At 49.2% G+C, this 22,976-nt stretch overlaps 2 protein-coding genes and 1 long non-coding RNA gene across 12 annotated transcripts in view; 2 read left to right on the top strand and 1 right to left on the bottom strand.

The window, feature by feature from the left end:
* BRPF3 (bromodomain and PHD finger containing 3) overlaps positions 1-21,089 on the bottom strand; it is a 37,063-nt gene extending 15,974 nt beyond the window's left edge. The window contains exons 1-7 of one of the 10 annotated variants that reach the window (XM_040616699.1): positions 19,136-21,089; positions 18,856-18,969; positions 6,428-7,830; positions 5,216-5,372; positions 3,619-3,750; positions 1,510-1,638; positions 819-1,131 (exon numbers count right to left, since the gene is read on the bottom strand). In XM_040616699.1, the coding sequence (XP_040472633.1) occupies positions 819-1,131; positions 1,510-1,638; positions 3,619-3,750; positions 5,216-5,372; positions 6,428-7,812 (2,116 nt within the window). In that variant the 5' untranslated portion in view covers positions 7,813-7,830; positions 18,856-18,969; positions 19,136-21,089. Of the gene's footprint in view, positions 1-818; positions 1,132-1,509; positions 1,639-3,618; positions 3,751-5,215; positions 5,373-6,427; positions 7,831-8,813; positions 9,276-9,325; positions 10,317-10,424; positions 10,508-11,342; positions 12,107-13,466; positions 13,581-13,663; positions 13,751-18,855 lie in introns of those variants that run through there. The other 9 variants (XM_040616707.1, XM_040616705.1, XM_040616697.1 and 6 more) reach the window with 9 other exon arrangements.
* LOC121098688 lies at positions 11,773-14,101 on the top strand. Its single transcript, XM_040616960.1, has 2 exons — positions 11,773-12,118; positions 13,443-14,101. Exons 1-2 carry the CDS (start codon positions 11,773-11,775, stop codon positions 14,099-14,101), a joined length of 1,005 nt encoding a protein of 334 aa, XP_040472894.1.
* Positions 20,069-22,937, top strand: LOC121098571. Its single transcript, XR_005831292.1, has 2 exons — positions 20,069-20,115; positions 21,086-22,937. It is a non-coding gene; the product is annotated as an uncharacterized LOC121098571 (long non-coding RNA).
* Positions 22,938-22,976: the final 39 nt, after the last annotated feature.

Below are 22,976 nucleotides of genomic sequence, written 5' to 3'. Positions count from 1 at the left end.
CAGAAACCTATTTCACTGCCAGGTTAAATGACAAAAATCATACCACAAACAGAACTGGCCAAAACAAAACACGTTTGCCATTCTCCTGGCTCTGTTGAAGGGCTGGCATCCACAGGAGCACGGCAGACAGCTGAGAGACATGCTATCCTACACCAACACCAATTTTGTTAACAGACTGTCCATGTGCACCCAAGAAGGCTGCAACGTTTAGGAACTGGACAGCAGACTGCAGGCTCGGTGTGCTGGATGGCAGTGGTACCCTGTACTAAGTTTAGCCAAGTTATTCAACCAGTGCCTTGGGGCTGCATCTCAAGACGGCTGTGGGAATGGAAGCGGTCATGTTGTGAACGGAAAGCCTCAGCTAGGACTGCTTGGGTCCCAGTACCCGAACCCCACATCACCCGCTCCCAGTCCTCAGGGCTCCACGTAACCCAGTTGCTCTGTACCTTGCCAACTGCCGATGAAATGAATGAGCTTTCCTCAGAGCAAAAGATTCTACAGCCACCTTTGCACTGTTCTTGTAAAATACCAACAAATCAAACAGCACGGGCAGTTACAAGGCTCTTCAGAACCAGACATGCACTAGGAGAGCTGGAACTAAGCTGCACCTAGCTCAGAGTGCCCCACTCACCTGAAATCCTGCCCTTTGAGGCTCTAAAGGACTTAGATATGTGCTAATGTAAATACATCGATAGGAAAACTCTTGTATGCTGAACAATGGTTGTGATTTCCATGCAGGCTGAGTGACATGCTCAGAACAAAGAACACAGTTACGACCTGCCTGTAAAAAAAAAAAAAGGTTAATAATAAAGACTCACCATCCTCCCAAGAAAAGCGGTAAAAGTCCTCGGTTTTGGGCGACTCAGGCAGGTGAATCCCCACATCAGTGTCAAAGCCGATGTTTTCAGCCTGCCGCCGTGCATGACGCAATATCGCTCCTCCGAGGTCTCTGAGCCGGACAGCTGCTCGGTGGAAAATCGTGTCTTTAGCATTATACCTCATGCAGTTGGTAACTATAAGGTTAAAGTCTTCCTCAAACTCATCCAATGTTCGGTACAGGTGGGACTCCAGCTTCCGCCTCATGGTGGAAAAATCCATTGGGTTGGAAATGAATTCCAGGTAATCTGGAACCTAAACATATAAAACCTGTACAATTACAAAAACCATTTACTAGCCAACTAGAGCGTATCCATCATAAGCACTCTTAATGCCCTTTCCACCAGCAAGGGGCAGCGCCAGCGGGTCATTTTTGTGTCACCCAGTCAAGGCAGACACATCCTGGCTCTGCAAAACATTACTTGTCTGAGACGTGCTGAAGCTTCCAGAAAACAATACCCTTTTTTGGCCCGGAAGGATACCCACACTGGGAGTCCTCTTTGAGACATTCCACCAGCAGCTTGGGACAAGGTGGTTTTGGTTTGTGCTTCCAGGATTATGACAGCACATGAGCTTCTGCCCAGCGATAGCTCATCTACAACCCGTTAAGACACCTCTAGGAAAGAGACTTGCCTCGTTCAGGTTAACAGGCTCCGCGAAGATCTGGGCAGCATCCTTCTCCTGCAGCAGGTCCAGTGTTGTGCGCAGAAGTACGTTGAAAGGGGTCAGCTGTAGCTCCATAGCAGCCTGCTGAACCTTGACCTGGGAACGGGAATACACAAATGAGCACAGTTATCGAGGACAGGACATAGGAGTGGCGTCTCCCTCCGGTTTCTCCCAAATCATCACCCAAGCTCTACTCAGTGGTGGAAATCTCAGGTCATCACAGCACTAGCCTGGTAGACTCATTGCCGAAGAATTTCTGGGAAACACCTTGTCCCCTCCATGTGCAGGATGCACGTGAGACAGCACTTTGCAGAGTCTAACTGCACAGTCCAGTCCTCTCGTAAGGGGAACTCCTGTTTATCCCATCTCATAAAGCCAAAACAAGAGGAAACCACAGAAAATTAAAAGATAATACAACTGAAAATGAAAACAGGAAGAAGCTATTCATGCCTGGTAAATTATCCTGTAGGACTCCCTCCCTCAAGATATTATTATGCCAATTAGCAACACTATATAAAAGTTAAAAGCATGTAGGCGTTTACATGAACAACACCCATAATTAGGCTAGAGAGCATAAACAAAGTTTAAGATATAAGCTCTCACACTTCAAGGCAGAAGCCAAACAACAGTGGTTAGATGTCTGCAAATTCCTCATACGGTTTCTTACACCCTTTATGAAGTCTCTAACACTGATTTCAAGCAAACAAGTTGTAGCACTGGTTTGATCTCTCACATGAAACTCTATTCAAAGGAGACTCGAACAGAATAGAAGTATTTATTTCTCCTTTAACGTTTCAATGTCTTTGATCTTATAATCCCTCATTATGTCATTAAAGCAACCACGTCAGTAGGAAAGGAAAGCAAGTCTGTTTACATAAAGCAAACTGTTGCTTAGCACATCAAATACAAGACAGCATCAATAAGACAACGAATGAAGACGGATATAAAGACCACGCTCTCCCCCACAAAATGGGAAAGAAGCCGAACAAGGATTCAGGACTCTAGAGCATCCTTCTCCACTCACCTAAAAGCTGGACTAGGATAGAGCTCCAACTAGATACACTCTTCCGTGATATCTTATCCTTTCATAAAGCACATCATCGTTTTAACAAGCTTTTATGGATTTAGCCAACTGTGATAGGGATATATCAAGATACCAAAAGCAAACAAAGCCCAAGAGTGATTTTTTTTTTTTTATCCTCCTATCTAAAATATGTCCACACAGCAAGCAGGTCTGAGCAACCGCTGTAAATCAAGGACAACGCAGCAAATGAACCAGTGCTGGCATCAAAAGGACTCTAGAAAAGCTGTGGGCAGTTTCTGGCCACAAAAAAACAGCTTGCACAGAGGAGCTGCGATCACAGAGGATGCCGCTTTCCCTCTGCCTGGCTTCCTGCAGCCAGCCTGAGAACACCCAGGGAATGCCTGAGGCCACATGTACCTGCTCACTCTATGCAGGGCGAGTCTTTCATGAAGCTGGCCTTGAAGATACTCATGCCAGACAGCACAGTTGTGGCTGCAGTGACAAACCAGGTACAGCACGCAAAGACCCTCAAGAGACAAAGCTAGCAAGCAGGGGAAGCGACCTCAACCGGTGCAACTTTGGAGAACTGCACACAGATCAAAATGGAAATTGGAAAATTTAGTAAATGGTCTCCATCGTAAAGCTTTTTCTTCTAAAAAAAAGTACTTAGAGGGAAAACCAGGAATTTTCAGCTTTAGAAATGAAGAGCAGAACTCCTATTTAGATGTCTTTTTGGAGTAGGTGTTATCAAACTCCTGAAATAATCATTAAAGGAGATCTAATTTCTACTCTGCAAAACACCCAGTCCATGCCCAGAAACAGAAGGGGTGCTGCAAGGCAGGAATCAGTTTTGCTACCAGTTAGGCAAATACATCTTCCCAGCACTCTGCAGCCCAATCCTGGTTCTGAGTAATGAAAGGAGAGTCCATCCAACAGTCAGACTCTATGGAAAGGGGACAAAACTCAAGAAAAACTGCTTCTGCCTCCTGCAGCACAGAGAGCTTGCACGGGACCGAAGCCAAGTGCAGCAACTCAAAGCCAGAACTCCCTACCTGCTCCCGTTTGAGTTTTTCCCTCTTACGGATCAGCTCGATGAGCAGCCGTGCCCGCTCCAAGTCATGCCGCAGTTTCTGCCAGTACTTCAGCTCTTCCTTCACGGCACTGGTCTTCTCATCCTGCTCCTTCTGTAAGACACAGCAGTGGGGTGAGATGAAACACACGAGTGGCTTCCTGCATCTCCCCCCCTGTCTCAGCGTCTCTGGCAAATAGCTCTGATAATCTTCCTCCTGTCTACTTGTCTCTTGCTCAGACTACTTCCCCGCCTTCCTCAGCACTTAGCTGTCTCACAAACACAACACCAGCCTTTCAGGATTTCATGTTATTTGTGAAGTTAGGACTAAATCGCGCTGTAGCTACACTCTGGGAACACACCTCAGTGCATGCTCCTTTACTCCCTCCCTGCTTTTATATCCAAGTTCATTACAGAGCCTGGAAATTTTTCTGTTGGCTGCTGTGCATTGAAGAGGCGGCCCAAAGCATTTACAGTATAAAGGCAAGGCGAGCGAAAGCATGGGAGAAAAGCGCTGTTGTTATCCTCTTTGTAACCAATAAGAGTGTCACGGAAAGAGATTTACCAAAACAGAGGAGCAGCCACTGCGGGGAGATGAGCTCACACTTTTCAAGGCACAGTTCAGTGGCTTCGCAATGCAATTATCCTTCCTCTCCTAAATCTGTAGCTTTTTACACGGTTTGGAGGAGATACCTGAAGTGTACACACTTTTGCATGATTGCCAAGAGAGGACAATTGCTTCACAAGATCTTGATGGTTTATATTGATAGGACATTGGTTTTCAAGAACTTACTTCTGGTAAATGCCAACTTAGTACGTGAAGGAAATGCTGTGCTTCCCCAAGCTCCAGACCGATGAGCGGGAAATATTTTTTTTATTAATCACCCAGAGCAGTCTTCACACAAACCAAAAGCCTATAAATTCCTCCAACTACATCAAAAATATACGTGCACGCACACCACCTGCTGACAGGCTATGTTGGAGGGTAGAGTCTGACTGCTTGATTGCTTCACCAACTACTTCTCGTGCCAAAAGCAGTACTGTTTAACAGCATCGAGACCGAGTGACTCTGGATGCCAGCTCAGAGAAGGAAGCAAAGGAGTCCAGAGCTGATGATTATGTCTAAACTTCCATATGAAACTGCATGGGAGGGTCAGAAATTGAAGCTGCAGGGAAAATGACCCAAACTGGAAGATAGCCAGGACTCTGGAGCTAACACCCATTCTGTTGGGGAGGGGATCTTTAATCACTCGTGAGGAACGTGGGTTTATGATGCATCTAAGAGATCAGTGCACCAAGGGCCCATCACACCCTTGCACAATTTTGGGTCTCCTGACTCAGGGGAAAAACTCTTACCAGCTGCCTCATCCACAGCAATTCTAGCACAAGGGATATCCCACTGATATGCTAATGCAGCTCTTCACGCATGAGCGTACCAAGAGGAGACCAAAAGAGACTTAAATCAGGTCACCCTCTGGTCCTTCCACCCTCATTCCCCTTCCCAGCCATGCATCAAGCACATCTCCCCCTGAAATACGAGCTCTCCATCCTCCCACACGGGTTCAGCTGGGGACCAGTACCTGCTCCGCGGTCCTCTGGGACTGGAGGTGCGAGTGCAGGCGCCGGATCAGCGGCACCCCGTTCCTCGCCTGCCGCTTCAGCAGCCAGTAGTTGTGGAGCCTCTGCATGAACTGGTTCTTCCTCTGGAGGGGGAGGCCACTGCAGATTTTGTTCAACCTGAAGGAAGCAAAGAGGTGTCAGGGAGCCAACCGCAAAGCAATCGTGACTCTGCGGACCCTGTGATACCATCAGGTTTCCCGACAAAGCTTTGCAGTGTCGTGTCAATGCACCCTCTGAACTACACATGCAACTGGTACAATCTGGGATCTCCCCACCGTGAAATCACACGTGCCTAATTTTCCCAATATATCCCTACGTTAGTAGCAGCTCAGCTGGAGGTTCTCACCAAGCACTTGGCACAGCACGGTCAAAGTACGCAATCGCCTACTTGCCTCCAAGCCTTAATTTCAAAACTACTTTCAGTGTCAAGAACTTTCCCAGGGGTCAATTAAACCTGGTGTTAGTAAGCTGGAGCCCGGGAAACTAACTTGGCAGGAGTCCAAGAATAATATCTCACCTATTCCAACCTTTTCGAACCATTCATTAGATTATATGCAGTGCCTTATCAGCAGTTCTCCAGAGCTTTATCTGTTAAAATACCAGCGACGCACCATTACACTTCCTAAGGCACCAAATAAAAATTCAGCGCTACCTAGTTCTGCATGAGAGAGAGCTGGGAGAAAAAAAAAACCAGCCCAGCCAAATTCAAAGCTGCTTGCAATATGGACAGGTTTGACATGCTGCGTAATAAAAGGAGGAATTAAGAAACTATGAAACAAGGAGATTAAAAAAAATATGTAATACTGGGATGACCCCTATCTGTCTGCCAACCTGCAATGCCTGAAGTATTTGAAAAACACCTTCACAGCCATCTATCTGAATCCAGGTGCTCGGTGGGTGTTAGGGGTTAGGGACCACCATGGGTTCTGCATTACACAACAGTTTGGGGTGGCTGCTCGGCAAAGCAGGGAACCACCATGCACCAGTGACACTCCCACGGAAGAACACTGGTCAGGAATGACTCTGAACACAGTTATTGCTAGGTCTTGACTGAAGATTCAGTGTTTCCAAGGGAGGACCTTGGAAGGGTCCCCCAAGAGGGACCGAGTCCTCAGAAAAGACCCTGTCCAGCTCCAGCTGTCCAGCTCCTTCCCCAAACTTGCAACACTCACCTGTAAGAGGGGATTTGTGCAACAGTCACCATGGGCACAGACGAATGCCCGTTGGTCACACCACCAGGCTTCTTTTTGATCTTCTGCTTCAATTTCACTCGGTTCTTTTTCAGAGACCCTTTGGGAGGGCCAGAATCGGCTTCCTCCTCTCCCTGCTCCTTCACAGTGTCCTCCTGCCCCCCGCCGCTAGCAGCTGAAGACCCTTTTTTCACCATTCCAGGCGGGGAATGACTCTCACAATAGGCAGTCTTGCGCACGGTGAACGTCGTGCCGTTGATGCTGGTCTCCCTCATGGGTTCGATCTTCATGAAGAGACCAGCCCGCTGGGCACAGGTGACGTGGAAGGCAGTGTAACAGTTCATCTTGTGGCACTGGATGGCAGCTCCCATGCCCTTCTGCTTGCAGATACAGCATGTGAGCTTCCACCGAGCCGGGGGGATGTTATTTATCCCTTCAATGGGCTCCAGGAACACAGTGTTTGCAAAGCAGACCTCGGGGATCCAGATGGCACAAACCACGTGAGCCCAGCGGCCATCGCTAGTCTGCTTGAAGGCTCCACCTTTGTTTGGGCAAAGGACACAATCCACAGGGCGAGAAGGGGACTGCAAGCAGCAGCGGCAAAGCCACTGCCCCTCGGGGATATAGGGCACGCCGTAACACTCCTGGTGCACGGCCAGATTGCAGATATCACAGAACAGGATGACGTTGCTGTTGTGACACTCATCGTCCATGCAGACGCAGCAGAAGGCGTCCTCATCGATGAGGGACTGCTGAGTCCCATTGTTCCGGCTCTCAAGGTACGACTCCTTTTCCAACCGATCCACCAGCAGCTCAAAAGTGTCTGGAGAAACTGTCCCATAACCATCATCCCTTCTCTTCTCGTTGATCATGTCCAGCCACGCCAGATCCTCCTCATCCATGTCATACTCCACCTCTACATCAAGGTCCTCGGGAGGCTTTTCAATGTACCGGTAGTAAGCAGCAGGGAGAGGAGGGGCGTCTGGCTGGCTGAAGGAGTCCACCACACGGAAGTTGGGCTGGGGTAAGTGTAAAGATGTCCCTGGTGCATGTTTGGAGCAGGACTCCTTCTTCTTGCCTTTGGAAGGTGTTTTCTTAGATTTGGAAGGGAAAAGGGGCTGCTCGCTGTTTTCCTTGTTGCTGTTGCATTCTGTGATGTCCTGGGCTGTCAGCTCGTCCTCCGTGATGATTTTTAAGGGATCGTAGATGCTGATGCGATGAAGCCGCCCATCGATGTCTACCTCCACGATCCGCTGGGCCTGAGCATAAGTCAGTGTCTCCCGAGTCGGTGAGCACTTGAGGCTGTAGGGCGAGGGAGAGCGCCTCCCCTCCAAGTTCTGCCGGGACCTCCTCCGAGGCTTCCTCATCGCTGCAGTTCAGAGACCCTGTACCAAAACAGGACAGAGGATAGCGTAAGCCCAGGAGACAAGCAAGGAGCAGCACAGATTCAAAAACCCACTCGGTGTTTCAACAAAGCAACATTTCTACTAGAGACTCCAGCAGTTTCAGGCTTGCTGACACTTTACACCGCCTTAGATACAATGGATATATCAACCACTTCTTGTAATGTGTGTCAGAGCAACGCACAGCACCCTCCAACCATCTCCATCTCCATGTCAGGACATGTACAGACCCCCATAGCGCCAGATGAGAAGAGCTCAAATTAATTTTACAGCATAGCATCCCAACACTCTGCTGTGTGTTGCTCAGCAAACTGTTCAGATCCTCTGAAATTCAAACAGTACTTAACACATCTGCTTGCACCGTTCACATACTAAGTCCACACCAGCCAAGGAGTTCTCCTCTGTTCTTTTGCCTCTGTGGCTTTTCTTTTATATCCCCAATAGCACACAAAATGTGCTGGATGTTTTCCAGGTGGAAAGGAAAGCACTGTTCCTGTCCTATGAAAGCAGTTCCCAATTTTCTTTTGTTGCTGAGCTCCACATGAGAAAACCAGCAGTGCTCCCTCAGTCCAGGAGACTGCTTGCTCCTCCAAGTTTCCCACCTCAGGGCTGCCACCATTCTTCCTTTCCCACACTGTGGATGCAGAAGGTCCCATAATGAAAAATCACCCTCCAGCTTTGCTTTCCCTTCTCTCACAGACCTAGCTGTTCCTTACAGCCCTCTCCAGACAGTGCACTGGACGGACTGTGTCCTTCCCAACACGCAAAATGGGTCACAAAAGCCCAAACAGAACCAGAGGATGAACAGAGCAACGCAGCTAGATGTGCATCCCTTCTGCTCTTTGGTGGGATCCATGAGGAAGTGAAAGGGAATGAGCACAGGAACAAGCAGCACGGATCCAGACAGACTCGATAGCTCTGGCTCAGCGTTAGTCCCTCTGGAGCCACAACCCACGTTCACACACCTGAGCTGGTTCTGCACGGAGGATCCACAGGGGATCGAGCAGGAAAGCTGCAAGACAGCTCCTAGACCGCACCAGGAACTGTGCAATGGTATTTGCTCCAGCCTTAACAAAAAGCCCAAGCCAGCTCTGCCCTCGCAAACTGCTAATCAGCAACCCAGATAATTATTTGAGAGTCAGCTCCTGGCATTAAGGAGGTGCCTGTCAAGGGGGAGCGGAGAAGCCTGGAGCCGGAGAGATGACCTGGGGGAGGATGGAGACATGGCGGCAGGAGCCAGGCGATCTGAGGGTGAAGGAGGGAGGCAGCGAAGAGGGAAAGCAGAGAGGAAGCCAAGTGAGTAATACAAGCGAGAAGGGCAGCGTCGGGATGGGAACATGAGTTATGGGAAGAAACGGGCTGAGGCTGAAACACGCTGGAGAGGAGACAAAGAAAAGCAAATGTAAAATCTCCCCGAGAAGATAAGCCAGCCCAGAGCTTATCTGTTGCTAAACAGAGGCCTGAACCAGCAACTCACCCTTATTTAGAGCAAACCACACTTCCAGCCCCTTTCTGTGGGACCCGCAGACAAGAAAACATAGTACAAACCCATAATTTGTACTTAGCCATTGCATTATTTCTGCTCTGTGAAGGACATGGCTCAGAAACCCTCAATCATGTGAGTCAAAGCAATCAGCACCTCGCAGGACCAGGACCTACAAGAAGCCCCACGCTTATTCCAGAAAGAAGTAACAATTCCAGGAGCAACACTTTTTCCTGAAAAAAGTACCAGTTCTGTGAACCACGAGATTAAGCCGTGACACACGTGTCCTAAGAAACAAAACAGGCTTTAAGGAAAGTTTCCAAACTCTCTTTTGCATCCACAGAAAGAAGCTACAGGTACCAGTTTCAGTACACACACACACATCGATGGAGCCTGCAGGCACAGTTTAATTTCAGATGCAAAATAAGAGATGACAATTTCCACCTGCAAATATAGGTACCACAAATTTCAGGACCTTTGCCTTAAAACTCTCATCAGCCACTTGATCAGCAGACTGCAGACACCCAGCTCCACTCGTCCCAGCTGAGCCCCAAGGGCTTCAATCAGCAGGAAAAAAGGATTTTAAAATAAGGGTATAAAAGCAATTTGATCATCAAATGAAAAACCTAGAAAATCTTGCTGGCAAGCAGCTCTCTTACAACTCAGGCAGGTACGAGCAATGAAGAAACCGGAGGCAAAAAGATATAAGAGCAAAAAGATATTGGAGGACAAAGTAATTAGCATGAGCTGACCACACATAATTAGTATTGTGTTCAGGAAAAATGAAGCATTAGCCAACTGCTGGGAGTGCTGAGGGACGAGCCATCTGCAGCAAAACAAGCACCTGAAGGGAGGGTTACTTTACCTGTTGAAAAATGGTGCTGAAACAATCAGTATATTGTCTAAAGAAATTACCCAAAGTGGGTTTTCCATTGCAGCAATCGACTGCCATAAAACAACCCATTTGTAAAACACACAATTACTTAGTGCTATGTAGAAGCATCTAAAAACGACGTGGAAATTGCTGCCAGCAAGAGCTGAGTGCCTGGGATAAGACATGCACCTGGTTATTAGGAGAGACACAGCTACCCACCTCCAAAATACCTTGAAAGCACCGATGAAATGAACTGGGACACACTGAGCTGAACATTGCAACCTTGTCTGCAACAACAGAAAGTTCTAAGCGGCAATCTAGGAATGTTTTTATCTTCTTGGCACACTTGAAAACACCTCCCAGCCACGGATAACAAAGAATCCCTCTGCAAACAGCACCCACGCATGCTGTAACGCTAAAAAGACTTGACTTCAGTGGGGTTAACTGCTATTGCAGCCCATGCTGATTCTTTGTCCCACCATGGACAAAGGTTGCTGATGTGAAAGCAGAAAGTTCAGTCAGTCACCCTCTCGCCGTCACCACAGCCTGCTCAAGGCTTTCCAAAAACCTCCCATCATCCAGTTCCGCTGGGTATTGCGCCAGGAGCAGGGGCTGAGGTTCCTAGAGAGCACAAATGAGCAAACAACGTGGCTACAATGCACAAAGCCACTGGGGATGAACTTAATTCTACCCCAGGAGTTTGCTCCGGAGTGGTTCAGTTCTCCTGAGCAGCAGCTTTCATGTCTGTGGGCCAGAGATGCCTGGGGGGGCTGCACAAGGCGACTAAAAAACCAAGCTCGACATCAGGAGACTTAAATTGACTACAAAGGGGTCAAAAGCTCCACTGAAAAAAACCTGAGAGATCCACATATTGAACAACATCACAATAGAGGCCCCTATTATACACGCAACCCGAAAAAAAACAGCAGAAGCAGATCCTCTAAGGGGCAGGCTAAACATTTTATTTACACCCGCAATTTACACCCACGCAATGCTGCGCTGGCCATTTCCAAGGGTCAGAGGCACCCTCCACACCACCAAAGACCTCAGTCTCCTTCCCACGGCAGTCCTTCTTTCCAGCCTTCCCACGCTGAACAACCAAAGATTTTCCTTCCAGCACCAGGTTCCTTTGCTGACCTGCAGAGGACACAAGGCTGGAGCTCAAGGCTGCTGGGGGAGTTTCCTGGCCCCTTCCAGCACGGCTTGGGGATCCCAGTGAAGAGCTACGTCGCTCAGCGATGAAGAACTTCAGTGCTATGCAGCAAGGAGGAGGTCACCTGGACCTTGGTGGGCAGCAGCGGATGGGAACAATGTGGTTCTTGTTCCACCAGAGCGCCGTGATTATTGGCAGTGGCTTCAGCTCATACAGCCCCAAACAGGCTGGGGTTTGATGTTACCGAGCTTTGGAACATCAACCACAAGGTCTGGAGACGTACCCCCACGTCCCTGTCCCGCGCTCGCAGCCACCTGTTGCTGTTTGCTGGGATTTAAATCCCATTCCTGCACAGTGAGGAACAGATGCCTACGGAGCTATTTAAGAAAAGCATCCGTAAAATAAAAGCAATGGATGCCAGAGGAAAGAAACAGCCTGGAACAGTCACAGCTCCCTTTCCACCTTTGTTCTGCCAACCAACAAAACTGCTGCCCTCACCGATGTCCCTCCACGTTCCCACCGCATCTGTGCTTGCCATGGGCCCATATTCCCCTCGTGCGCCCGAGGAGGGTTTACACTCCTCACGCCTGCGATGACACCTACAATGAAGCGCGTCTGTGCTCCGAGCTGCCTGTCCCTGCGATGCAGGGATCGATGCGGAGACCCTTACCGACCCCCTGGCACTCCTGTAACCAAGCCGAGCTGACGGGGATGCCCCAAGCCATGGGAGAGGAGCTCCCTCTGGAGCGGGAGGGTCGGGCTGCGGAGGAAGGTTAAGGTAAAGCCTGGGCTCAGCAAGAGGTGGTGTGTGCCATGAGCTGTGCCCGGCCTCAGCAGCGCTCTGTGGGGACCATGGCACGTCATGAGCTGTGCCCGGCCTCAGCAGCGCTCTGTGGGGACCATGGCACGTCATGAGCTGTGCCCGGGCTCAGCAGCGCTCTGAGGGGACCGTGGCACGTCATGAGCTGTGCCCGGCCTCAGCAGCGCTCTGAGGGGACCGTGGCACGTCATGAGCTGTGCCCGGCCTCAGCAGCGCTCTGTGGGGACCATGGCACGTCATGAGCTGTGCCCGGCCTCAGCAGCGCTCTGTGGGGACCATGGCACGTCATGAGCTGTGCCCGGGCTCAGCAGCGCTCTGAGGGGACCGTGGCACGTCATGAGCTGTGCCCGGCCTCAGCAGCGCTCTGAGGGGACCGTGGCACGTCATGAGCTGTGCCCGGCCTCAGCAGCACTCTGAGGGGACCGTGGCACGTCATCAGCAGCACTCTGAGGGGACCATGGCACGTCATGAGCTGTGCCCGGCCTCAGCAGTGCTCTGAGGGGACCATGGCACGTCATGAGCTGTGCCCGGCCTCAGCAGCGCTCTGAGGGGACCATGGCACGCCATGAGCTGTGACAGATGCCAGCCGGGAGCTCCCCTCAGGAGCTCCCCTGTGCAGCGAGAGCCACATAGTCCCTGCAGGGACCCCCAGTAGCAGCCAGCGATCTGGGTCAAGACAGCAGGGACCTGGACAGAAATAAAGCCACCCCCGGGGGCGTGGGGAAGGCACGGCGGCCCTCAGCACCTGGCCCTGCCAGGCGGGCCCACCGCCCCGGGGCGCGAAAAGAGTCCCCAAGGAGAGAGGGGCTAGGGCGGCGCAGAGCGAGAGAGCGCGCAGGCAGCGCCACGCGGCTATTGGCTATCGCCGCCGCCCATCCCAGCCCCACCACCAATAGCAACGCGAGCCTTTGCGGGTCTACCGCGGGGTGCTCTCGGCCCCGCCTGGGCCAATAGCGTGGGAGAAGGTGGGCGGGGCCCCCACGGGCGCCGCGGAGGGGGGGCCCCAAGATGGCGGCAAGGGGGGGGCCCGGTTGACACGGCGCTGCCCGTTCCCCCTCCGCACCCGCTCGCCGCCGCCGCCCCCTCCGCGGCGAGGGGTCGCGGGCCGCTCCCGCCGCACCGGCACCGAGCAGGGCCGCGGGGAAGGCCCGCAGGCTGCGGTGCACCGGGCTGCCCCGGCTCCTTCCCTCCCGCCCGGTCACCTTCCCGCGACCCCGGCGCGGGGGTGTGTGAGGGAGGAGAGACCCCCTGAGGGAAGGGTGTCGCGGCCTCCCGCGCAGCGCTTTACCTGGCCGCCTCAGGCGCCGCCGCCGCGGCGCTCTCCACCGTTGCTGCCGCCTCCTTTTGGGTGGTTTTTTTTTTTTTGTTGTTGTTTTTTTGTTGTTGTTGTTTTCAGGGTTTGGGGATTTTTTTTTCTTTTTTTTTTTTTTAAATCCTCTCCGCCTCCCCCTCCCCTCCCCTCCCCCCTGGGGCGGACGGGCTCACCCAGCCGGCGGCGGGAGGGGAGGGCACAAGATGTCGGCTCCGTCCGCTCCGGCTACCGCCGCCTCCTCAGCGCCGCCTCCTCATGCCGCTGCCGCCGCTGCTCCCGCCGCTGCCGCTCCGGCCCCGGTGCCGCTTCGCCCCCCACCCCCCTCACCGCCCCCCGGGCCCCCCCCCCGCCGCTCTCGGTGCTGTGTGGAGGCGAAGGGGGCGGGGGGGGGGGGGGGGGAGCAGGGGACACACGCACAAGATGGAGGCGGCGGTGGCGGCGGCGGAGCCCGGCCGAGCGGCGAGGAGAGGCGGCAGCCAGCGGGCAGGCGGGGGAGGGGGCTGCCGCGCTTCGCTCCCCCCCGCGGGCAGGGACCGCCCGCCCCTCCCCGGTCCCTTCCCACCCCCGGGCCGAGCCGAGCGGAGCGGGAGGCCCCGGGGGCTGCGGGGTGACGGCGGGGGTGTGTGTGTGTGGGTTGGGGGGGTCCCTCGTGGCTGGGGGGGGGGGGGGCGCGCCACGTGCCCGGCGGGGGTCTGCTTCTAGCTGCGGGCTCCCCATTCCGCGGGGTTGGGGTGCACCCGTGGGGGTCCCGTCCTTAGCCCCCCGGCCGCTGGGGGTGAACGGGCTGGCTTCCAGCCCCAGGCGCGTTGGGGTGCCTGCATCCTGCACCCGCTTTATTTGCGGGAGGGCTGGGGTCCTGACCCCCCGGGACCCCTCGGCCTTGTCTCTGCGCCGCTAGCCCAACGGGCAGCGACCACCGAGCTACGGGAATGGGAATATCTCATGTTTATTCTTTAGCCTGATCCTACAGGTCCAGATGGGCTTCCCAGCGCGCAGAGAGGTGTGATGGGTGAGGGACAGCGGGAGAGGAGCCAGCGAGGAAGAAGTTACAGTTGCAGCTGAGCGAAGTGGTGGGATAGGAACTACAGAGGCTCCTACACTTACTTTTTATAGAGCATACCGCATACTCAGGCATATGCACGCTCCACCTTCCACCGAGATTGTGCAGGGTATTGTGTAATATTGCCACCTGAATTTACAGAATTAACTGAATTGTTTTCAAAGGGAAAAAAAAAAAAAGCATGCTCTTTTCCCTCATTTACTGTCCAACTAGAGATCTTTTGTCTCTTAATGTATATTAACAAGCGGCTGGTCTATGACAAGTCCATTGCAGAGTGCTGGGGTGGGACCTCATCTTGCTGAAGCCTTAAAGCATCGAAAAACACGTTACTGCTGAACAGGCTTACATGCCAACCTCTACCTACTCCTTTCTGTGTATACTTTTTAAAGAACCTACTGTCAATGCATCTGAACTCAAAAATAAGTAATAATATATTCTGTTCTCATCCTGCATAAAAAAAATAACCTATCAAAGATTTTCTGTACCATCTCTTAGGATCTCGCGCCCCACCCCAAAAGAACAACATGCAACAGCATGGTCCTGTCCATGAAGGATTGAAAAAAAAAAATTTATAGGTGTTTGTGCTTCTGAGTTGAGTGTTGGGAAGACAGTTAAACCGTAAAATCATTTAAATAACTGATAAGCGATTTCACTATCTCATTTTCCCTTATGCAAGAACTTAACAGTGGGTGTTAACATTTTTCTCCTAGCACTTCTGGTGTCCTTTGTTCTTTTTAATACGACACACTTTTGCAAAGTCTTTCATTTTGATCTCAGTTTTGAAACTTTATATACTCTTAGATTCGCACTGGAAGTGGCTTATTATAATCACGTTAGGTTCCAGTCTTGCAAAGATTTGCATACATGCTTAATGTCAAGCATGTGAATAGCCCTGGTAAGTTCAGTAAGATGACTCGTGCACAAAGCGGTGTACAGACATCTCTGAAGAGTGGGGACCATGTGTTACAACATCAAAACAAGTTATCCATCATTTAGTTTTATAACAGAGCTGTGGAGCTAATGTGTTATTTGAAAAAACATTCTGAACTTATCTCACATCCCAGAGGCACAACTTAATTCAATTTCTTTGCTCTCCTGGTTTTTAAAGGGTGCAAGTTCAAAACCAGCAATGTTGCTTCAAATGAAAGCAGCAGTCTGACAGCTCAAACAGGGCTGGGCACCTTCAATCATTTTATAATTTTCTTCATTTTTATTCAAGTAAATCAACCATAATTTTCTCCCCTTTTAAAGTGTAATTTGGAATTGAGAACTGACCTTGTTGTTGTTGATTCATTAAGCCTCAGAAATGCGTAATGTTTGTTCTGTGGCCATTTTTTTCAGAATTGTTGAAATTAATGCCATTGCTAAACAGGACCTGTGTGTGTTAAAGGTTAGAAGCCTGGTATCTCAAAGCGATTAGCCTCAGCTGCCATTTATTTCAGCTGGATTTGCAAGTGCTCAGCTGCACTTTCTAAGACTCCAGCATGTTCGGTCTCACTAACTTCAGAGAGGTGACACAAGCACCCAGCATGATTGCCTCAGTGTGTTCTTTTTTTTTAATCTTAACATGCAAATCATAGTTTTAAAACCTTTTTTTTTTTTCAGGTGAAGTGTTCTGGAGACTGATCTAAAATTATAGTTGATGGTGGCAGTATTTTTATTTTTCCAACCAAACTTGGCTAAAAGGAGTTGACTCGCTTTCATTTAACAGAAAATCAATGAGGGTTGAAGAGATATACTAACCTTTCAGTATCATTTAATAGAGCGCAATCCAACAAAAAAGGAGTTATCAATCAGCCGAAGTGCTGACTGAATCAGTTCTGAAGCAGCACTGGCTGAATGTCACGTTACAAGCTGTATAAACCCGTGTGGCTCAGAAAACAGCCTTGTAGAGAGAAATTGGGGGAAACATCCCATAAACCACATTCACCTGGCAACTCTTGACATTTTCACAGTGTACGGTTGAACTCGATGATCTTAAATGTCTTTTCCAACCTAAATGATTCTCTGATTACTGCAATTAGTGCGGCGAGTGTTCATCCATTTGGGGAAAAAAAATGAATTACCACTGGCTACTTCGGTCTTCATTAAATCTTTCTCTTTGATGTCTTGTTTCTCTTAGTTGGGAAAAGAAGAGCCATAATCACGTTACCAGCCAACACTCCACTGACCCACGATACGGGAACCGCAGAGGATTAGGAATGCTTTCCCTGGTTGCTCAGGCAAGAGTGAGACATGGAAATATGAAAAGGTATTACCACCCTTTGTACAGTATCTCACTGGAGTTCTTAGATGTGTTTATCATTTTCTATGTTTCTCTTTTCTCCCATTATCACATACTTAAAGCCTGAGAATTGTGTAGTCTGCTACCTAGAATGTGAAAAGGTTATATATCAAAACAGATGCTCTTTCTTTTTCCTGTAGGATAAAGTGAGTGTACAGTTTTCTAAGAGGCTGTAGATACCTTCAAGGCTCTGCACAGAAAGGTTTCTAGGTGATGTCCAAAACACAGTAAGTATTGTGTTGCTGAAAAAAATCCTGATCGTTTTGTGGTGTCTCTTAAGAAAAAAAAATAAAAAATAAAGCCCCACGTATTGCTTCATCTGCTTTTTCTTTCCCACTTACATCTGGAAGTACCTAATAAATATGTCCCACAAAGTTGTAACTTCACAGACCTAATTAGCTGTCAAAAACAACTTACACAGAAAGATTGTTTATGACAAAGGCTTCACTTTCCAAATAAAATAAACAGATGATAAACTCCGAAAGAAATGTAGGATTAACAAGTAAATAGTATTTCAAGGTAAACATCTGTATGTTATGTGAAAGGCACAAAAATTCTACCTGTATAGATTTTTATCATCCATAATATAAACAGCAAACGTATTTCTGGCTGGCATAATTCACAGAATTTTGGATGTTCACTTAATGGCTGGGTGATTTTTATCACTCAATTTTGTGTTTTTAAAGTATGTAAACCACACAAGGGGGAAAAACCAAAAGTAACAAAAGGAATGTAGATCAAACATGTGCCAGCGTGGGTCAGCCACCAGGCACACCTGTGCCTCAGTGCAGGATAATTTCTTCTTTGACTGACAGTGTCTCTCAGGGTCACACACCCCCTCTGTTTTCTGGTGCTGATTTTGAAGTATTTTAAACCTCAGCCTGAGTCACCGGCTCTGCTGAGCAGGTGCTTTTCAAGCTCCTTTCATGAAATGTGACCGATTTTTTTTTTTTTCCTCCTTCAAGTAGCTCGTTGCTCTTTGCTGAAGCGCGTCCTCAGATGCCATACGAGCACCAGGACAGTTGGTCTTTACAGACAGACGCTGCCTCTCCACTACCAACCCGCTACATTTCCTGCCATTTAGTTTGAGTTCCTGGCTGGTGCATACCACAAAAAACAAATACAGGTGTAACTGCAGGGCTCCTGGCCTCGCAGAGCACCAGCTCCCCGCCTTTGTCAGGACATCGGGAATGGCAGCAGAGGTAGCGTTTGCCTCTCGGGCACTGTGTTGTCACTGGGTGAATGAATGAAACCAGAGTGTGGAGCCCTCACACCAGCTGTCGAGGTTGCTCTTGTGATTTCAGAGTGTTTGGTGTGAGCTCTCACAAGAGAAAACCTACGGAACTTCCCTGAAACACAAAACACTTTCTGGAAGTATATTCAGAGGAACAACTGATACCGAGGAGGCTTTACATGTTATCCATGAAACAAAGGGGATTAACACTTGCTCCAACAGCAAAATGAGTACGTACCCAACACTTGTTCTTACACCCATGAAGTCCCCAGCGCCTCTTCCGTGCTCGTCCTCTGGTCAGACAAACAATTCCCAAAGGGCATCTCAGGTTATTCTTTAGAACTACGGAGGCCTTTTCAACCACCAGCAGACTGCTCGGTAACGTTATCCTGACGAGGAAGTTTCTCCCCCAGCCATCATCAGAGAGCCAGCAAACTCTAATCCTCCCCAGCTCTGCCTGTCCCATTTTGCAGAGGGGCCAGATGGTTAAATCACACCCTAAATTCCCATTTAAAGTGGTTTATGAGTTCTGTCCGCACAGGTTCTTCACCTTAACAGTTGACTTTCTGAAGGAAAGCCCTATACTCCAAAAGTCTCCATAAATGTACTCTTTTTTTTTTCTGTGGGTTTTTTTTTTTGTTTCTTTTTTTGGTTTTTTTTCCCCTACAAGACTGAGCTTTTAAAACTTTTCTCTGCATCTTTACATCCACAGTTACACGTAGTCAGGACGCCACCCTGCCTCACCCACGCTCCTGAGCCATCTCCCATGGTGTTTGCAGGTACTCACCTGGATGACGACCCTCCGCCGCTGACCACCAAGCCTCATCTCACCAGGGCACAGGCAGCTCTAAACGCCCACAGCTCTCCACGATGCTTACGGCAGCGGGCTCCTCTCTCACCTCTGTTAAAGATCACACAGCGGACAAGGCAGCCAAGCCAGATGCCAGGGTCAAGAGAACAGTATTTTAACTGCTGCTTGACTGATGCAGCTGGAACTTCTCCCTTCCACTGCTCAAGGAAAATGCAGGTTGTCTTATGCTTAGGAAGAGGAAAGGATGGTCCCTTACCCTCATCAAACTGGGGTTCTTCAAGGCAGGGGCAGCAGGATACCACTGCATGTCCTCCAGCCCACCTTTTCATGACAAAAACATTGAATTTCAAGGGAATTGAGGGACTGTCACAACGGTTCTGTGCTTGCTGTTGCTACCTAAGTGCAGAGTGACCCAGAGAGACAGGAGCCAAGAGAAACCAGATCTCATCAGTGCGGAGCAGCTGTGCAGCTACAGCGGAATAACATCAACACCATCATATCAAAAAGCTACAGTCGCTGGAGGATCATCCCAAGTACTAGATGGCAGGAGCTGCAGCAGAGAGAGCCAAGAAACGCGTCTCCTTGTCCAGATCCCAGTGGAGATGAGAGCTTGGAAAATTCTGGTAATGTTGCAGTTTTCCCTTGTTGGAGGTCTGTGCAGCAAAACCGGGTATCGCTTAAGGCAAAGAAGAAAATTAGAGATACTGAAAACGTACATCCCGGCTAAACCCAACCAAAAAATGACTCAGCAGCTACAGAAGGGGGGGGAGAGCTGAGAAACGCTGCACGCCTTACTGAGTTCACGTGCCTGCTCAACAAATACTTTTCTATAGCCCTGGGGACTGCGTGCTCTGAGCTCTCGCACAGAGAAGACGCTTGTCTCTTGCCACACATCCCTTGGGATGGACTTAGGAACAACCGGCTGAACCGGACTGGCCATAATAGGGAAGAAGATGCCAACTAAGAAGATATTTCTGCTGCAGTCCAAAGGTGTTATCACAACCAACAGTCATCCCTGCCTAGCACTGAACTATCTAGCGACTAGATCGCTAAGCCATGGAGCTGAAGACATTCAGCACAGGCTGAGCAGCTTTCTGAAGATCCTGAGCAAATATTCAGACTAACTTGTGCTGAGCTCCTTGCTCCTTTAGACTGTGCTGTTAATACCAAGCTCAGTAGCTTAAAGCTAGTGCAGGTAGGCTTGCACAAGCCACAGTCACACCTCCGGATTGCAGGGTGGGTCTGCCCGTTGCCATCACCGTCCAGGGAAGGATTTGGGATGCGATTGCAGGGTGTATTTCTAGTTTTTGCTGTCAACAGCAGGCAGAATACATTGGCAAGAGATCTTACAGGCTGGGCAGCACCGGAGTCACTGCGTACAGTGCATCTGCAAGCGAGCAGCTCTAGGGATAGTGCCTGCAATCGTAGGGAAAAATTGTAGGTCCAAGCCACAAATACAGATTTGCACACACACTGATTTTGCATCTGCTAACCCCATGTTACTGCTGGTGGGCCTTACGCTTGATAGCTTCGCAGCACACCTCTGCAACAGGGACCGGCTGCGTAAGTCTGAGCTCCTGTGCAGACTGTCAGACCATAGAAGGGACCGAACCAGAGCAAGTCGTAGCCCCGTTACTGTTCAGGCTTTTCTCTGCACTAATGTTAACATGCAGGGCCATGTAACCTGGCCAGAGGTTTATCAGAGTCAGTTCAAGAAAATTAACAATTTCCATCCATCAGCCAAGCTGCAGGTAGATGCCCAATTACGGAATCGCTCTTTACAGATAGCTCTGCGCTTGTATCCTGCCTAGCGGAAAATTATGCCTTTTTTTTTTTTTTATAAGCACCTCTATAAATTTTGAGTTAGCAATTAGCATTTCCAGGACTGTGATTATTAACCAGAGCAGTGTTTAAGGGAATATGTGACAGGTTGGGGGACGTCCTAATATCTACTTAAAGATTTTTTTCTGTGGGAGTGAAGCGTACTCATTTATATATCGAGCAGGAATAAGTAGAGGCCTGTCAGAGGAAAAAAAAAATAAATTCTGTAGCACTGCAGAGGGGGGATAAACAGCCCCCAAAGGCCCCATTGTACTTAGTTAATTGCCAAAGTTTCCGGTTTAGCACATGGATGGGGAGAACTTACAAGCATAGAGGAGGAAGGGAAAAATTCTTCAAAAAATACTATCTGGTCTCCTTGTCTCAGGTGTCAAAGGATCCCGACACCACCTCAGGTACCAGTGGTCAGGACCCAGCAGTTACGCTGCTTTAGCATAAGCCACACAAGCGCATACGGGCTGTATTTCATCGCGACTAACGAGAGGTATTGCCTACAAGATCATCAAGATGTATTAGAGGGCTGCCGTGGAGAGCCAGGCATTCACACTACAAAGCTATCAAACTTCAAAACTACCTTGGAGTTCCCTTACTCCCCCAAATCCTGCTCTTCCACATCTGCTATCCTGGCATATCCCACCCCGGGGATGAGTTACACTCGGTTTCTGAAGCACGAGCGTTTAGATGCTCGTATGAGACCCAGACTCACCGAGGCAAGAACCCGCAGCCACAGTTATAACACCGCAGTCACTTTCAGATCCCATTTGCTTATTTTGTGCTTGTAATTATTTTTCATCTCACCTCTGTTCTAATGGTAATAACATTTACAGCAAACACCTATGTGCTTGAGTGGCAGCTTGGGACATACTGATGCGCACACATCAAAAAATGCCAGGCTTCAGATGGTATCAATATACCTCCAGTACATCAAATGACTTTAAAGATCAAAACATACTTTTAAATTTTAATGACTTCACATATTGTAGAACCAAAAGATGGAACAAACTTTCCCTGGAGGGAGGATGCAGATGACTGGCTGTTTGGTCTGTGTTCATAAAACAACCTCCCTCTGTTTATGTATCATGCTCCTCTCACCTCAATGCTATCCGAACACCTTTCCAAAGCAATTACATCCAGGCAAGTTGTCTGGATTTTCTCACATCATCTTATGTTTTTTCTTGTCCACACCCAGGAGCAAAAAAAAGAAATTATTGTTTTGGTTTTCATCTCGTATGAAGCTCTATATCTACTAAAGAAACTGTGTCAGAACAGGGCTGGCTGCAGCTGGCTGGGGACGCATGCTCTCCCCAGCCGAGTGCCAGCGGCATGGCACAGTCCCACCCCGTCACACTGGGGGACTCTGAGCATCTCAGAGAAGACAATTTCTGGTAGCTATCAAGACTGACTTGCTAAATAACTAAACGAATTAAAATTTACAGAGACAAATAAGAAATGCAAAAACTCAGTGGAAGCGCAGTAAAGGAAATCTGTGAAGTTCTTATTCAGAAGGACATCTTCTAGCCTGTAGCAGTTTTTGTCAGATAGTCTATTTAGTAAGATTATCTTAGATGCAATTTATAACGATGCTGACTGAAGGAGTGAATCCAATACCAATAAACTAAGATATCTGAACTTATTTTGAGTTCACAGAGTTGAATTATCACGTTCCTCTTTCTGCCAATGCTGGATTGTTTATACAACATACCTTTCGGCTTTTTTCCCCCCTCAATATGTGATTTTTTAAGATTTTTTTTTAGTTACTTTGAGAGCTGAGCCTTAGGACTGACAATGACTATTTCCCAAATGATCAGTTTAAGTGTTTCTTCATCTTGAAGGACAAGCAGCCATTAAAGAGAACTGGAGCAGAGGTCCCTGGTTTGACCGATCTTGCAGGGCAGGAGGAATGCCAGCGGAAGGGGTCACATCGCTGGGCTGTGCAAGAAAACACCAGCCCTGCTGAGAGATAAAGGCAGCCTGGAGCAGGCAGGGTGACTCCAGGGAGAGGGTGCCCAGCCAGAGAGAAGCTCAGGAAAGAGAAATCTGTCAGGAAAGCCAGGCTGAGTAGGAAGGGTGGGCAGCAGGAGTGTTGGATTGTAACCCAGCTCCTTGGGATACCCGCTCTGTAAGTGTTGGATGTGGCCTTGAATGCCCAGGATGTGTTTGCAGCTAGCAGGGAGGAGGAGACAGCAGTGATCAAAACCCAGGGAATGAAATAAGCAGAGGAAAAAAACCCCACCAAACAACAAAAACACAAACAAAAA

This window comes from Falco naumanni, chromosome 17 (genome assembly GCF_017639655.2).
Source record: "Falco naumanni isolate bFalNau1 chromosome 17, bFalNau1.pat, whole genome shotgun sequence".
Classification (NCBI taxonomy): Eukaryota; Metazoa; Chordata; class Aves; order Falconiformes; family Falconidae; genus Falco; species Falco naumanni.
Note: the sequence above shows the minus strand (reverse complement) of the source record. Positions and strands in the feature narration are given on the sequence as shown.